The 15,925-nt window shown below is 37.4% G+C and overlaps 1 protein-coding gene across 1 annotated transcript in view; it reads right to left on the bottom strand.

Annotated features, from left to right (window-relative positions):
- Positions 1-307: 307 nt before the first annotated feature.
- Positions 308-15,925, bottom strand: part of NETO1 (neuropilin and tolloid like 1) — a 68,797-nt gene continuing 53,179 nt past the window's right edge. Inside the window, exons 8-11 of the mRNA XM_075084585.1 lie at positions 6,162-6,275; positions 3,299-3,857; positions 2,070-2,144; positions 308-838 (exon numbers count right to left, since the gene is read on the bottom strand). Of these exons, the coding sequence (XP_074940686.1) occupies positions 2,084-2,144; positions 3,299-3,857; positions 6,162-6,275 (734 nt within the window). The 3' untranslated portion in view covers positions 308-838; positions 2,070-2,083. The remainder of the gene's footprint in view (positions 839-2,069; positions 2,145-3,298; positions 3,858-6,161; positions 6,276-15,925) is intronic.

Below are 15,925 nucleotides of genomic sequence, written 5' to 3'. Positions count from 1 at the left end.
TGCTACTGAAGCAAACTTCCTAATAATTGCCATGGAAGTAAATTAGTTAAGAGTACAGAATTGAAGACAAAGGTTATCACAAACCTTTTAACTGAAATTAGGTGATCCACTTTATGTATTATGAATTCATTTAAGTCTTAAAAAATTAATGTATTTTGCTTTTCAGTAAGTGAGAGATGAGATACAGCTGATTCTCTGATTTATCTGGGTTTCAAGTTCCTAGAAGCTACATTTTGAGCATAATCTTCCAAATTATGCAAGATTTGTAAATTTGGTAAAAGAAAACATTGCCATTAAACTCAAGGTAAGAAATTATTATACATTGTTTTATGTATCTTTATATAAAAAGTTACAAGTAGCAAGCATATGACACAGAAATGGAACAGTAACAGCAATAATTGTGAATGCATGCTTTTTACAGTGTATCTAATAAAGGGATTTTTGCCAACTCAAATATTCAGTAACATACATGCAGGTTATTTTCTCAATGTCAAATTCAGTCATATTGCTAGATGCTTATCCAACAAACATTTCCACTGAAGTGATTATGAATGGCTAAATACCTGATTTCAATAAATTGTTCCTGAAATTGGGAATTTAACTTGCAACAAAAAGGAGAGAGAAAAAGAAAAAGAGAAATGACCGATAAGCATAATAACCAAAGTCTTATTGCCTTCTAGTAATTTTACTCAACACTGTTTGCTGAATTTTGTCATGATATGAGAATAGCTGGTCAGAGAGTCCATAAAACCTCTAGCTGGTGTTTCCAAGGACGATAGTTTCACATTTCATTGTAGCATGTTCAAAATCACCCAGGAGCGCACTATTCTCAAGCAGTCTATATAATGAAAACAATGTACATATAACAAAAGTTCAATGTAAATCTTCTTCCACATATCACACAACATACAAGTAAATAACAGACACAAAACATATCAACTGAAATAAAACTAAGATTAAAAAAAAAAAAGACAGTCTCTGTTAGGAGCTAATTTCTTCAAGTTTGCCGCAAATCTCCAAATATATTTTAAAACTAAGGAGCACTTGGTGGCCAGCAACCAAATTACAAAACAAACATATTATTCTGTAATGGGAATACCTTGCTAAGGAAGTGAGACATGTCTGTACTTCTTAGGTTTTGATAAAGGCAATGAAATGAAATGAGAAACATGTCCACTCTCTCTTTCAGACAGCTGAAATAATTCACTACAGATTTTTCCACTCAGAGTTTGCATGACTGCAAGAATAGTTGTCTGAAAGCAAAACAAAGTTAAAATATGTTCTTTTTATGAGGAAAAATACAGAAAAATATTTACCTAGGCTATCTGGAAGCAATAAAAGCATTAATGGATTCTTTCCCAGTAAAAATGCTGTATACATATATACACATGTAAACATGTATATACACATATCTATGTTTGTATATATATGTATACATATATAAATTGACAGGCTAGCAGCTATCTATAACTTCATTATAAACATCTGATATTATGCTTATTGAAATTAAGTGTTGATAACAAATGATACAAAATGAAAAGCCTAGGAAAATCTCAGAAAAGGAAGTTTAATTTGCAAACATGAACATTAGTGCTACAGAATCTCTAAATTTACCAGTACTAACACATACCCTTCCCCTGACACTCCACAAGGTTAAATGAATAAAAAGAACTGAAAACAGATAGTTCCACATGCTCCTGGATTGGGTTAGATTGCCAAGTTTTACATATTATTTCACATGCTGGGACTCTAAATTTTATTTCTGTAAATGAAAAAGTAAATGAAACACCAGAGCCATGCAAAGCGTCTGTCTTTATAATATGTTTGAAATTAAGATTATTTTTAGCTAGGAAATGATTATAGTGCTGTCAAGAATAAGGAATTAATAGATTTTGCTTAGTTTACAATGCTAAAGTTGTCATCTGTCTTTCAGTTTTCTCGGTATTCAAACCTGGCTCTCTCCATACAAGAGGATATATAACTTGAGAGCTAGCATGCATTTTAGCAATATAACAAATCAAATGGAAAGCAACAGATGGTTCAATTGTTGTATAGGTATGTTTACTTACCTCAAGTTTGTCTCTTAGACCCTAGTTGTGTTGTACTCAGACTCATGTTTGCTTAGAGACCCAATGAGGCAGAACCTGGAATGTTATGGCTATTTCATTCAAAATAATAATGTTTGCATAGAAAAAAAGAAATATATGCATATAGATACTTAATAAAGAGTACATCTCAATAAACTGATCAATATTCATGAACTGATTTACATTGGCATGCAATTAGATTAAAATAATCAAATAACTTTTTTTTTTTTTTTTAAGTGAGAGAAATGCCTTAATGTGCAAGGAAATTATGGAGGGCATGTAAACAGTCAGAAGTAGTGCATAAATAATGCATGCAAGAGAAAACACAAATATATATAAAAAGTTTCTGTGTTCTTTTTCAAATAAATGATTCATAAATGTTTCTGCTTTTCTTTTTCTTTTACTTGTAAACTTTTAATCGTTCATATTTACAGTCATTCAAAGTGCAATATACAGTAGGAATAGCTCTTTTATTAAAAATATCATGCTTGACTACTTTTTATTGATTAGGAAGATTTCTTTTAACTACATTCTTATATGTAAATATATGAGTATTCTCTACTCACTACACTGTCTCATGTTGTAATCGATACATATATGTTACTATGACAAGCCAAGATACTGTGATTAATAATGGAACAGATACAGTAAAGTTTTGCATATAGTGTCATTCATTATATAAAGGATAGTGATTCATGAGAAAAAGGGCTTCCTTACCCCAGGATTGTGTTTCTTATTATTGTGCCATGCATCAGAATGGATACATGTATTTTTTATTTATTCATGTATCGATTTAGAGACGTCAGACCAACTGTGGATGATACTCAAGGCCACCTCAGTTACAAGGAAACCACATGTATGTGGCTTTTTCAAAAACTAGATTCACGCAATATCTTCTTTGGTTTTTAAAAATTGTACCTGTTCTCTGTTGACCTGTGTGTGTATGCATGCAGGTATGTGTAAAATAGTAAAAGAAAAAGAAAGATATAAAGTCAAAAGGTAAAACTAAGATACAGGATCCTTCAGGAAACAGGAGCAGAGATGAGAGAGACAGGAAGAGAGAGATAATATTATGGTATGTGCTATCAGGAAACAGAAATTTAAACCAGAAAGAAAGAAAGAAAATACGTCTTTACTGAATAAAGAGTGAATATGTTTGGGCAATCAAGTCCTTACACAATAGTCTTCATCAAAAATCTATTGATACTGACCGCTGAACAGCTTTATCATGTCTGGACAGCCTGTGACTGGTGGTTGGTACCTCTTCAATTTCGTCTATCTCACACGCATCTGCAGCATCTTGTGAGTAGCTATGCTTCATGACAAGGATATTTCTCCTGTTCATGGGCTGAATAAGTGGTTTTACAGGCTGGGGTTGTATTTCTGTCAAGACAGAAGCATCTCTTGTGCTGAGGTTACTACGGCTGCCCTTAATGCTAGACACTTGTGATCCACAGTGATGGTCATGAATGCATTTTGAAGATGATCTCCTCAGTTTATGATAATTTTCAAAGTCATCTGCAACATCAGCAAGGTCAGCTGTAGGCCCTGTCCCTCTGAGGGTGCATAACTCGTAATGAGGAGGCTCAAACACCTCCTGGAACACTGTTTGATCAAAGTCTGTTTTCCTTTGGACGAATTTTTTACGAGGCTGCTTGATCTGTACTATAACAGAGATAACAATGAGGATGATCACAATGCAAGAAGTCACCCCAATTATAGTCCCACTGGTATTGGTAAGTTGGTCCAAAAGGTTAGCTTTTCTTTTTTCTGTGTGACAGGAGGAAAAAAAAAGCACAGCGTTAATTGCAGTCCAAGAATAAAAACTATCATGATGGGTTCACAGTTTACTGCAAAGCCAAGCCTAGTCTATGTCTGAGTTCACTTCATCAATCTCATTGACAAAAAAGAAAGAAAGAAATCAGATATTCGTGAAAGCCAAACAAACAACACAGAGGTCCTCCGTGTGCTTATTCACTTGGAAAGTGATTTATTCAGGGTATATTACAAGCTTAATTAGATGAAGGATTATTTACATTTTTAATAAGAAGCAACCACCTTAACAAGCAGATGGCTTTAGTGTCTGAACTCCATTTGCCTGCTAAAGCCCCCGTGACTGTTACAGATGTTCTCTTCATTATTTTCTGTTTCTTCCAGTAAATATGTGCAACTAGGACATTAGGACCAAAGAAAGAGCAAGACTTTACAAGATTTAAAAAGAAATAATTTTTTGCATTGGGAACTTCGGTGAAGTCCTAGTATTTATGACCTGACTGGGACTGTACACAGTACTAAATGAAAAAGCTAAATCAGGAGAAAATAGAAAACTTATTCAAATTTAGGTTTCAGAAAGGAAAAAAAATATGTGAAAGTTATTTCTTTTGTTCCTGGCCTACTAATTACCACAACTTTTCTAAACACCCATAAAAGTCCAAAAGCTGATCGTACCTACTATCCTTTACTCAGGATCCTCTAGGAAGTTAGGCACCCAATTCAGCATTTTGAATGAAGAAAAACAGAAAATATGCAGTAAAATAATAAAAAGAAAACCAGTTTCACCCTACTGTTGTGTATATTTTTCTGTGATTTTCTTTCAAATGGCTGCAGACACATGAGACACTGACTGAGCCTTGTAGAATTCCAAGCTGAAAGCGTTTGCATCAGTCTCTCACAGGCATACCAAGACTTGACAACTGTGATTAAGTTTCAATACCCAGTTTAGTGTAATTTTTTGTAATTTTTCCTGGCAACATAAAACATAAGACATAAAACATAAGAAAGCACTCAATAAAAAAATTTTTAAAGGAAAGTTATTGGCACCAAAGCAATAACATCCACTTCTTCATAATCTCCTAGATACCAAAAATGAACTTTTCAGTATTCCCCATTGCCAACTCTTGCAAAGCCACCTGGGGTTTCTCTAACTGACCAACAAACTCTGGGGAAGTAGCAGACTTTCAAAAAGCAACACAGCAGCGAACAACCTTTTTTCTGGAGTCACCAAAGCTCCTTTTCTAGTCAGAAAAACAAGAGAGGCAAAATGGACAAGACCCAATAAAAAGATACTTGGCAAATGAAAGATGAAAATCGTTCTGGAAATTAAAGAGTAGGGCAGGTTTTTTGTTTTCCTCTGTGCTGAAGAAGTAGAGAACAGATAATTATTTCCCAATCGTATGTTTAGTTTCTTTGGAGAATATTATTCCATGCCACAGTTTTGCTGTGTTCTTTTGAAGTATGTTTTCATTTGTGTTTTACCCTATTGCACTGCTTGTCAGGATTTTACAGGCTTCAGCAGACTTATGGGCTGACTGTTAATCCACCTCATTCAGAATTTTTTCTTGATTGATTCCTAAATTTGGCATGTCCCATGTTTCCAGGAAAAACTCTACAGTAGCAGGGAGGGGCAGGAGGGAAGTGAACTGTCTCCCTAGCCTACAATATAAGTTAGTTAAACTCTTTTCCCTGAAGGCAACACAGATGCTGATTTTTTTTCCCAGAAACAAAAAGTAATATTTAGAAACTATTGTCAGCATCTGGTTAGGAACACCAGTCCCTACCTATGAAATAGACATTATGCCTGATTTCCTGTGCTTGTTCCTTGCTCTTCAATTTAACTTGATCATAGGCAGCTTTGGTTGCTTTCTTACAGTGTTAATTCCACTTCACCTTGGCTTTTTAGCCCACATGGGCTATTATGGGCACGACATGCAGCTAAAAGATGCCTGCTATCCATATGCTGCTCCATTACAAAGGCAACTATGACAAAGCAACCAAAATATGTCTTTAAAGTACATTTTAGACTGTATGGGAAACAGATACCAAGTGATCAGGAAGTCTTCCAGAAGGACATAACCAACACAAATCAACACCAAGTAATACAAATGCAAACACTGAAAGTAAAATTCATCAGTATTTTTACCTCTCTTCATTTTCTCTATTGCTTGATGTATGCTTTCCCTGAATTACTCATCCTGAGCTTTGACCCATCTGATACGTACTTAACAAGAAACTAAGGATAAAATCTTGTATCCCACGCAGTTTAAATGACTTGACGTTTCCAATTCTACACATTACCTTTGCAGTGGTTTTCATCCCAAGGATACACACAATTCTGGAGTCCGTTGCAGACCAATGTATTATTAATACACATATTACTGTGGCAAAAGAATGTGTTGGCTTCACAAGGGGCTAAAAACAAGAGAGAAAAAGCTGATATTAAGTAGTAACTGTTTCAGCTTTCCACAACAAACACATCTAGGAGTGATCATGTAATCTGTAATAGGAGAAAGCTATACAACACAAGTTCCTTGAGCATATTTAATATTCAACATGCAGCGTTGAGAACACTCAAGTCACATTGTTTATTATTCTGTGGCAGGAGATTTTCAGTTCTGTCTAAGATGGATGGACTTTCCTGTAGTCTGACTCTTACAGCTGCAGAGGATTGGCATCCCATACATTGGTGGGGGGCCACTGATGTGCTATCAACAGTTTCAACCACAGATCCAAAACACAGCACGTTATGGGCTGCTATGAAAAAGTTAACTCTGTCCCAGCCAGATCCAGTGTATGGGAAATAATTTGTTTTAAAGCGTGTTTCTGAAACTCCAGTTTTACAGGAAAACCTGTGTGACTCAGAGAAAATATCTACTTTAGTGCTCATATCAATGGTGCCTGTACGTTTATACCTAGATAAAATAAAATTATTTTTAAAAGCTTTTGGTCATAAGAAAGGCTTCACAAGTGTAAAGATTAATAAAAGCAAGACTTCAGTGACTCTGAAGCTCATGGCCTAGAAGAATCATGCAAATTAAAGATGCAGGATGAAGGCTTTACTGAAGGACATGTACTGTTACTGTGAAGAAGCATCCTGGAAGCCATCAGAAGGAACTGTACACACAGATAAACTGTAGTACATACTCAAGTGTTGGGAGACCCTTAGGTGTTGGGGTTATAAAGATACTACTTCAAAATTATATAACACAATAACGATAAATTACTGTTCATGTTTCTTTTATTAAAACCAAACCAGAACCTGTTCCTACATTTAGAAAAGAGCTGCAAATTTTATCAATTATCAGTTAAATCAGTAAAAATGAACTGCTTATGTATTTTTTTAGTTCAAATAACACAAAAGCTTTATTATTTTTAAGGGAAAGTTAAAAAATATCCTAAGACCCTTAACTAATCATAAAAGAGTTATGATGTTCATATTATTGATACTTAGAATTTGATGCTTCATGGCAAATTTTCTTCTCTGCATCTTTAAAAGCAATTCCTATGAGAACATATATGCATAGCACAGAAACTGGATGAAAGTGGATGACTGCTTCAGTGGTTTGCTTACTAAGACAGTACAAAGGATTTATATTGTAGAACTTAATGACTCCATATATCATGTCAAGAAATCCACTTTTCAATAAGTGCTCAAGTTCTGATATCCATAACTGACTATAATGACTTCTTCAGAGCAGCTATGGTCTTTTAAACAAATAGTAAATGCTATCAAAACTTGTACACATACCCAGAAACTTAATTGTCCATTTAGGTATAACAGTATACGCATACTGTATGTCTAAGCCAATGCAGAAGACTGATCAGTCAGACTGGTTCTGCCCACTGTTCAATATTTGGAAGAAGTCTGGTATACCACCTTGTAACCTGCAGTGACCCTGGCCAGGTGTTAAGTTTGTTACAGGAAAGATTTTACTTTAAACTGAATAGAAAGAGCAGAACAGCACATATGCACCTTAGCAAGGAAGGGTGCTTTGGGACAGTCCTTATCTATCTGTTGCTGTCATTTGGGGACAGTGAGGATACTATGTCACATCATGGTGTGACACATCACTTAGGGAACCCACCAGAGGTACTGTCATCCTTTCTCACTCTAGCTGCAAGCCCTGCTCGTGGGCAAGGTGAGAATCTTCTGGGACCGTTTCTTTCCAACACATGGAAAGAGTTTCACTGCCTGCTCTAAGCAAGAAAGTGAAACAGAGATGGAGAGAACGTATGAAAGGGAAAACTAAGAAGACCTATGTAGCCACCCATTCAAAATACATGGTAATAAGAAGGAAGTGCACAACAAAAGGAGATCTAAATGACAAATGGAGAAAGCAGAAGGAGTGAAAGGGAAACAAGGGAAAAAAAAAGAAATGCAGGATTAGGAAAGTTTATTAATAATGCCAGAAATAGTTAAAAAAAAACCCACCAAAACACCAAAAATATGCAGAGTGGCATGAAAGGCCTTAGAAGTGAAATGGTGAGGATGGATTGTTGAGTCTAAGCAGGCAGAACCTCCTAGATGTCTATGACTTGCTCTTGCCACTTTAAAACCAGTCTGATTTGCAATGAATGCAATGCAATGAATTTGCCTGAATGCAACAGCAAAGAAAGGATTAATAGTGGAAAAACAACCCCCAAAAGAACAGAGAACAATTTAAGGGAAGGAAGGACAGTTGTGCGAGGCAGAAATTAAGGAATTCAGAAGTATAGTGGTGGTAAGTAGAAACAGAGAACTAGAGGAGGGTAGTAAAGGAACTGAAAGGAAGAGGAAGAAAGTGAGAACTGCACAGCAGAAATAGATGACACTTAAGGTATTCTGCACTGAAAGGAATGACAAGAGATTTGGTATCAAATGAAAAATATTAGGAAATGTTTCAAAAATAAGAGAGAAAAAAGCAGTACAAAAGACTTTTTTTGCAGATTTAAGAAGAACGGATAATTATGGAAAGTGATGGCAGGGAGATCGGGAAATGAAAGGCAAGAGAAAGGAAGTAAAAAGATAGAAAATTTCAGTTTCTCTAAATTGTGTTGTTGAACTATGGAGGAAACAGATGGTATGTGAATAAATGTCAAAACTGGATGAATAGCGAGGCAGAGCAATTTCAGAGTAAGTACAGCAGACTTAGCATGAAAGAAACCCAAATGTAAGATTCCTAAACCTAATGACAAACAGCTCCCTCTTGTTCATGTTTATAAAATTAGTATAGTCAAGTCCTCTCGGTGGTCCCTTGAACCTGGAGTGATTAAGCTGGACAAGAAATCAATATATTTTCCCCGCTCTAATGAAGGCTTTTTGTTGGAACGATTTTCAGCAAGGGAAGCTGAAAACTTGTCAGTCCCATTGTACATTGGAGGAATTAGGTTTTTTGCCCTTGAAGAGGCACAGCAAAGGAGTTTTGGGATGCTGCGTCAAGGACTTTCTAGTAATAGCAACAATATAAATGAACTGGTAGTAAACAGGATTCTTTTACAACAAGATGGACCTCGTCCTGATGCTTTTCTGAAGCTGTTACAGAGCCCAGGATAGGACTGGAATCAAGCAGGCAAGGTATGTGGCAGCAATACTTGATAGCTTAATCTAACTCTTGAACATCATCTATGGCAATGCCATAGATGTAAATAGGTAAACGTTTAAATGTTTCTGTAAATATGTAAATTATATAAACGTTTAAATAAGTAAACCTTTACACATGAGGAAAAGTTGTGGATGATTCCACGAAAGGAAGCTATTGCTATCATTAGCTTCAACTAGATAAAGCAGCACAAACTTCTCCACTCAGCAGAAGCCCTACTCAATCAAGCAATGGTCTTCCCCATGACTATGTAAATGGTCTTTATAGGAGAGAGCAGTGGGAATGCACAGAGCTCTGCCTTGGGTTGAGGTTGGAGCCAAGTGTGAGTTTTTGGGTCAGGATTAGTGGGCAGCCCAGTTGTGGCCCACAGCTACCAATATTGTAGTGAGTGTCTGTCTGCTATGGACTACCTGATCAGGGACAAGAAGTAGATGAAACCTTCTTCAGGCAGCTAGAAGAAGACTCACATTCACAGATCCTGGTCCTTATGGGGAATTTTAACCACCTGATATCTGTGGAGGGCAACACAGCAGGGGACAAGCAGTCCAGGAGGTTTCTAGGGTACATTGATAATAACTTTCTGATAAAGGCAATCAAGGAGCTGATGCTGGGCTTTGCACTTTTGTAAACCATGAAGAACCAGTTGAGGGTGTGAATGTCAGGTGCAGCCCTGGCTGTGGTGGCCATGAGATGGTGGAGTTCAAGATGCTGCAAAGAGGCAAAGAGCAAAAAAGCACGATCACAACTCTGGGCCTCAGGAGAGAAAATTTCCCTGTTGAGGGGTCTGCTTGGAAGAATGCCATAGGAGGTCGTCCTGGAAAGATAAGGGTTCCAGGAGAGTTGGTTGATCCTGTAAGATCACCTCCTCCAAGCTCAATAGTTGTTTATCTGAACAAGCAGAAAATCAAGTGAAGGTGGCAGTTAGCCTGCATGGATGAACAATGAGCTCCTGACTAAACCCAGACATAAAAAGGACACGTACAGGAGGTGGCAGCGGGGTCAGATGACCCCAGCAGAAATAGAGGGACACTGACCAAAGATGCAGTGATACAGTTAGGAAAGCTGAAGCCCACCTGGAGTTAAATCTGGTGAAGGCTGTAAAAGGAAACAAAAATTACTTTTACAGATATGTCATCTAGCAAAGCAAGGTGGGGGAAAATGTAAGTGTAATGCTGAATGGGGCAGGGGACTTGGTGACAAAGGACATGGAAAAGGCTGAGGTACTGAATGCCTTCCCCTCTATCTTCTTTTGGTGGGATTTGCCTTTGATTTGCAAGCACTTGATATGAGGGAGAAAGCCTGGAACAAGGAATACTAACCCTCAGTGGAAGAGGACCAGGTTAGGGAATATTTAAACAAACTGGACAGACATGAGCCCGTGGGCCCTGATGCAATGCACCCAGTAGTTGGCTAATGTCATTGCAAGGACACTCCTGATTATCTCTGAAAGGTTATGGTGATTGGGGGAAGTTTCCAAGGACTGAAGGAAAGCACATGCCCTCCCAGTCTTTGAGAAAGTTGAGAAGGAGAATCCTGAGAGTTACAGGTCAGTTAACCTCATCTCAGTCCCTGGGAAAGTGACAGAGCAAATAATCCTGTAAACCATTTCCAAACACACAAAGGACAAGAAGACTGTTGTCTGCATGGACTTATGACAGGGAAATCATGGCTGACCAACATGACAGCCTTCTGTGATTGAAAGAGTGGTTTGGTAAGTTAGGGAAGAGCAGTGGATGTTGTGTTTCTCTACATAAGAAGAGCTTTCAACCCTGTTTCCCCTAACATCCTCATAGACAAATTTACGAATATGGGCTAGACAAATAGACAGTGAGTTGGACTAAAACTGGCTGAACTGCTAAGCTCAAAAAGTTGTGATCAGTAGCATGAAGTCCATCTGGAGCCCAGTCAGTAGTGATATACCCCAGGGGTCAGTACTGAGACCAATACCCTTCAAGTATTCTTCATTAGTATCCTAGATGATGGGTCAGAGTGTATCCTCAACAAGTTCACAGGCAGTGCAAAACTGGGAGGACTGGTTCATAGACCAAGTGGTTGGGTGGCTGTACAGATAGGCCTCAACAGGCTGGAGAAACAGGAACGTAAACATATCAGCAGAAGGAAATGCAAAGTCATGTGTGTGGAGGAATAACTTCATGCACCAGTATGTGCTAGGGACTGACCATCTGGAAAACAGGTTTGCAGAAGAGGTACTGGTGCACAGTAAGCTGACCATGAGCCAGCAATGTGCCCTTGTGGCAAAGACCACCAGTATCCTGGACTGCATTAGAAAGAGCATTGTCGGCAGCTTGATAGACATGATCCTTCCCATCTACTCAGCACTGGTGAGGCCACATCTGCAGTGCTGTGTCCAGTTCTGGGCTCCTCAGCACAAGAGAGACATGGATGTACTGGAGTGAGTCCTGCAAAAGAGGCCGCAAAGACCATTAAATGCTTTGATCATTTGACATATGAGGAGCGGCAGAGAGACCTGGGACTGTTCAGCCTGGAGAAGAGAAGGCTTGGGGTGGCTGTTATCAATGTGTACAAATACCTGATGGGAGGGAGTATAGAAGACAGAGCCAGGCTCTTCTCAGCAGTGCCCAGTGACATGACAAGAAGCAATGAGCACTAAATGAGATACAGGAAGTTCCCCTTAAATGCAAGAACAAACTATTACTTTGAGGCTGGTCAAACACTGTGCAGGAGCTGGTTTCCCAGAAAGGTTGTGGAGTCTCCATCGTTGAAGATATTTAAAAGCAAAGTGGACACAGCCCTGAGCAACTTGCTATAGCAGACCCTCCTTTGAGGAGGAGGATTGGATTGGACCATATCCCGGAGTCCCTTCCAACCTCAACTCTTCTGTGACTCTCTAAAAAGACGGCTTCATAATTAGATTAAAAGTATCAGCTGGGAACACACAGTTTTGTTATTTCTCCCATGTCCCAAAGCTGCCTTGAGTCAAGCTCTGCCAAGTTACTGGCTTAGAAATAAGTGAGATAGCGTATTCAGGAAAATGAACATTTCATAATGGTTATAACACAAGTGAGCATATTAGAACTATGCATATAATTCAACCTGATGCACTTTAATAAGTTTAAGTCTTTGATAAATTGTTAGATTTTTACAGCACGAAGATACTGTAATTTAAATTAAATCCCCAGTTAAAGAAAAAAGTTATTAATAAAGGTTCTTTTTCCAGTTTGGATTTGAACAATTAATTATTTTAATTTAAAATTACAGTTTATAGAAAATAATATATACCCAATGAAAAAGTTCAAACACTTCAATTCTACATTATTTTTAATGATAATATTTTCTTTTAAAAACTTGTGTGGTATATGTAGGGATACCTTTTATCTTACTATGCAAACAGATTTTATAGTTATTGAATTAATTATAATGTAACATCATCTCCTTTGTAACAAGTATTTATACTGAACACAAGATGGTGCACTTACCCTGGAAGATATATAAGCAAGTGTGTTAACAGGAATAGACATGATACCCCAGAGCCTTTTTCAGGTTTAGGAAACCTATACTTTAAAAATCCTATAATACTAACCTTATTTCTCTTATCTGGCATGTAAATGTATTTTGCTTCTAGTACAAGTTAGGAGATCATTATAGTGATCGTATTTCCAGAAGGCTACCATCACAGTATTCAAAAGAGCCTGAGTCTTGTATTTGAAGGCTACTGCTTTCAAAATTTATAAAGCTTGAGCCAATGGTGTTGTCTATATTTTCTTATTATTGAAAGGTTTTGGGAATGCACGTAGGGGAAATAATTTATACTTTTCCATTTATTAGTGCAAAATGATCATAAATTTTTTTAATCCTGAATAGCCCTAAGGCATAGAAATATGATGAGCATTAACAGTTCTTCCATATGCCATGTTTACAAAGTAACATGAAAAAAAAGGAGTAATATTTGGTATTTTAAAAAAAAATACTGCTTTCACTGAGACAATAAAATAAATAATCACAAGTAGTACATGCACATTTATACTATAACAATATTTATCAAGCACTATAGCAATTAAATATTCTCTGTATTAATAATTATTATACTATTGTGATGGTATGACATTAATAATAAAATATATTACCTCTGTGTGTTATTCATCATTTTGTTGGGCATTACAGGACACTTTGTGTATAAAATGTAAATATGGCCAGGTCAAAACATTTTTACAAGATGAAGTCAGAAGCTGACTTGTTACGGACCTGGTGGTGGGGCCTGGCTCTTCCACTTCAGTGCAGTGCTTTCCCCAGTGTATCCACACTGTTTCTCAGCACCATGCAGAGTTAGTGCAACTCCTTTGCTTCTAGGGTGTAAACTAGCTCTGAGCAAGCTACCCTGGGTGTCTATGTCATACTTCATGGAACTGTGTGGATCTACCCTTTGAGCCTGTTTCAAGACAGGGATTTCAGTCTGGGACTCCCTAATTTTAGTTGAATGCCCTACCCTATTTGCTATTTTTAGGTTTCTCTCTCACCCTCCCTTCACTTCTTGTCATAACATTTGTGAGAGGGCTTGCTTTCTCCTGAGGGTGAATGGGAAAATTCTGAAATCTTAACAACAGTTAGAGGTGAGAAATATTTTACACTGAACTGGTTAGACATTTCACACCTACTCCTCATGTACTCAAGATAGCTCATTGCATCATGCCCTGCACATGAATTCTTTAAGTATAGATCATTTGATTCTCCCATTGTTCTTTACTAAAAAATAGAGCTTTTTTTCCTTCACAAGAGAAAGAAAAATGAAATTCTTCAGGTGTTCCTTGAATCATCCTTGAAACAGAGGAAGAAGTTTTCTCTCAGCCTCTCCGAGGAACAGTTCATCAGTGATGCTGAGAGACTGTTTCACTTACTTTATTAAAATTATAAAATTATTAGGATGGTTTTAGTACTGTACACTACAATTATATTACCTAAAGTAAAACTACTTATCTTTTCATTTTCCACTAATGAAAAAAACCTGCTTATTAAAATACAGCTACTAGAATCTTGAAAATGAAATGTGCTTGATACTGAATATTCTTTCTCAGCCACCTTCAGAAAGAGCTCTGTTCAAGATCAATGTAACTTTTATGGATAGTTAGTATGAGATATACATTGATAATCTAGTCTTTAAAATACACGTATACATGGTTTCATGGGGGGGTTTGACATACAGACTCAACAGAGAATGGCAGCTCAGGAGCATGTGCTCAGAGTGCCAGTGTGTGCTCAGTTTATACTCTAGGCACCACAAACAGCTACCTTGTTCAAGGTCAAAGAGTCATTGGGGTGCTTAGCCAATGAGGGTTTTTCACTAGAGATAGCTGCAAACAGCACAGAGGGGAAGAAAATCACAGATGAGTGCTCACCAGTAAGGAGGCGATACCAATGTTTTCTTTTTCACATATTACTGGGGATGCAGGGAGAAAAACCAGCAAAGCTGCAACCTATTTACACTCCAAAGTCCTTGCAAAGGGAAACCACCTCTTCACATGTGTTGCACTTATTGCTTTGTTGTTCCTTTTCTCAGTAGTTCCCTTTGCATTACCACAATAAACACAGTCATTAATACTGCATGCCCGCAGTGCCTTTTCCCCATTAGAGAACTGCCCATGCTGGGGTGATCACCTTCAGAGATTCTGACTGTAAACAAGGACTTGAGTGCTGTTACTCGATAAAGCTGTACACTACTCCTCTAAACATGGCCCCAGATTTCTATCCACATATGGGTTTTTTTAATAAAAAGAAAATAAGAATGATAAAACTTGTGCTCCTTTAGGAAAGCCACATGTGACAGGGCTTTAAAAACAGGCTTAGAGCTCAAAGGGGCATCAAAATAAGAGAAGGAATGGAATTTTTCTAGTCTGGAGTTTCTGAGGCAGGGTTATGGACAGAGAAGGAAGCAGTGCTACCAAATATTAGTCAGAGGTGAGGGAACAAATGTCTTGCCTGCTGTGCATACAGAGGTATTTTTTCTTATCCCACATGCCCTGGTTCTACAAATCTGCTTTTAGGTTAAAGTGTAGGTGAGTCTGCCCAGGAGCAGCTCTTTGAAGAAGCTGTAGGTGTAGCATGTCTGTCATTAATCAGGCTGGAGATCACTCTCACAGTCATGGAAAATGAAATGAACAGTTAGTCAGTGGGTGAAAAACAAAGACTCATTTTTCAAGTCTTCTTACCAGATGAACAGACATTTTTGATGAAACCAGCTTTCTTGTTTTCCCTTTTCTGATTCTTAAATTCATTTATTGGATATTTGAAATCTATTGTAGACAGTGACTACCATACACAAAAATATGATTAGGTATATATGTTTAGAAGACATATTAAAGATTAAAAAGGTAAGGACATAAGCAGACAAAACCCATAATGGTAGTTGGAATAGATAACAATGCTAATCACAAAATATCAGATCATCACTCTAAATTATCAGCTATTAAGAAGTAATTGGTTATTAAGTGTTACTTAGAGCCCTGCTAC

This window comes from Phalacrocorax aristotelis, chromosome 2 (assembly GCF_949628215.1).
Source record: "Phalacrocorax aristotelis chromosome 2, bGulAri2.1, whole genome shotgun sequence".
NCBI lineage: Eukaryota > Metazoa > Chordata > Aves > Suliformes > Phalacrocoracidae > Phalacrocorax > Phalacrocorax aristotelis.
Note: the sequence above shows the minus strand (reverse complement) of the source record. Positions and strands in the feature narration are given on the sequence as shown.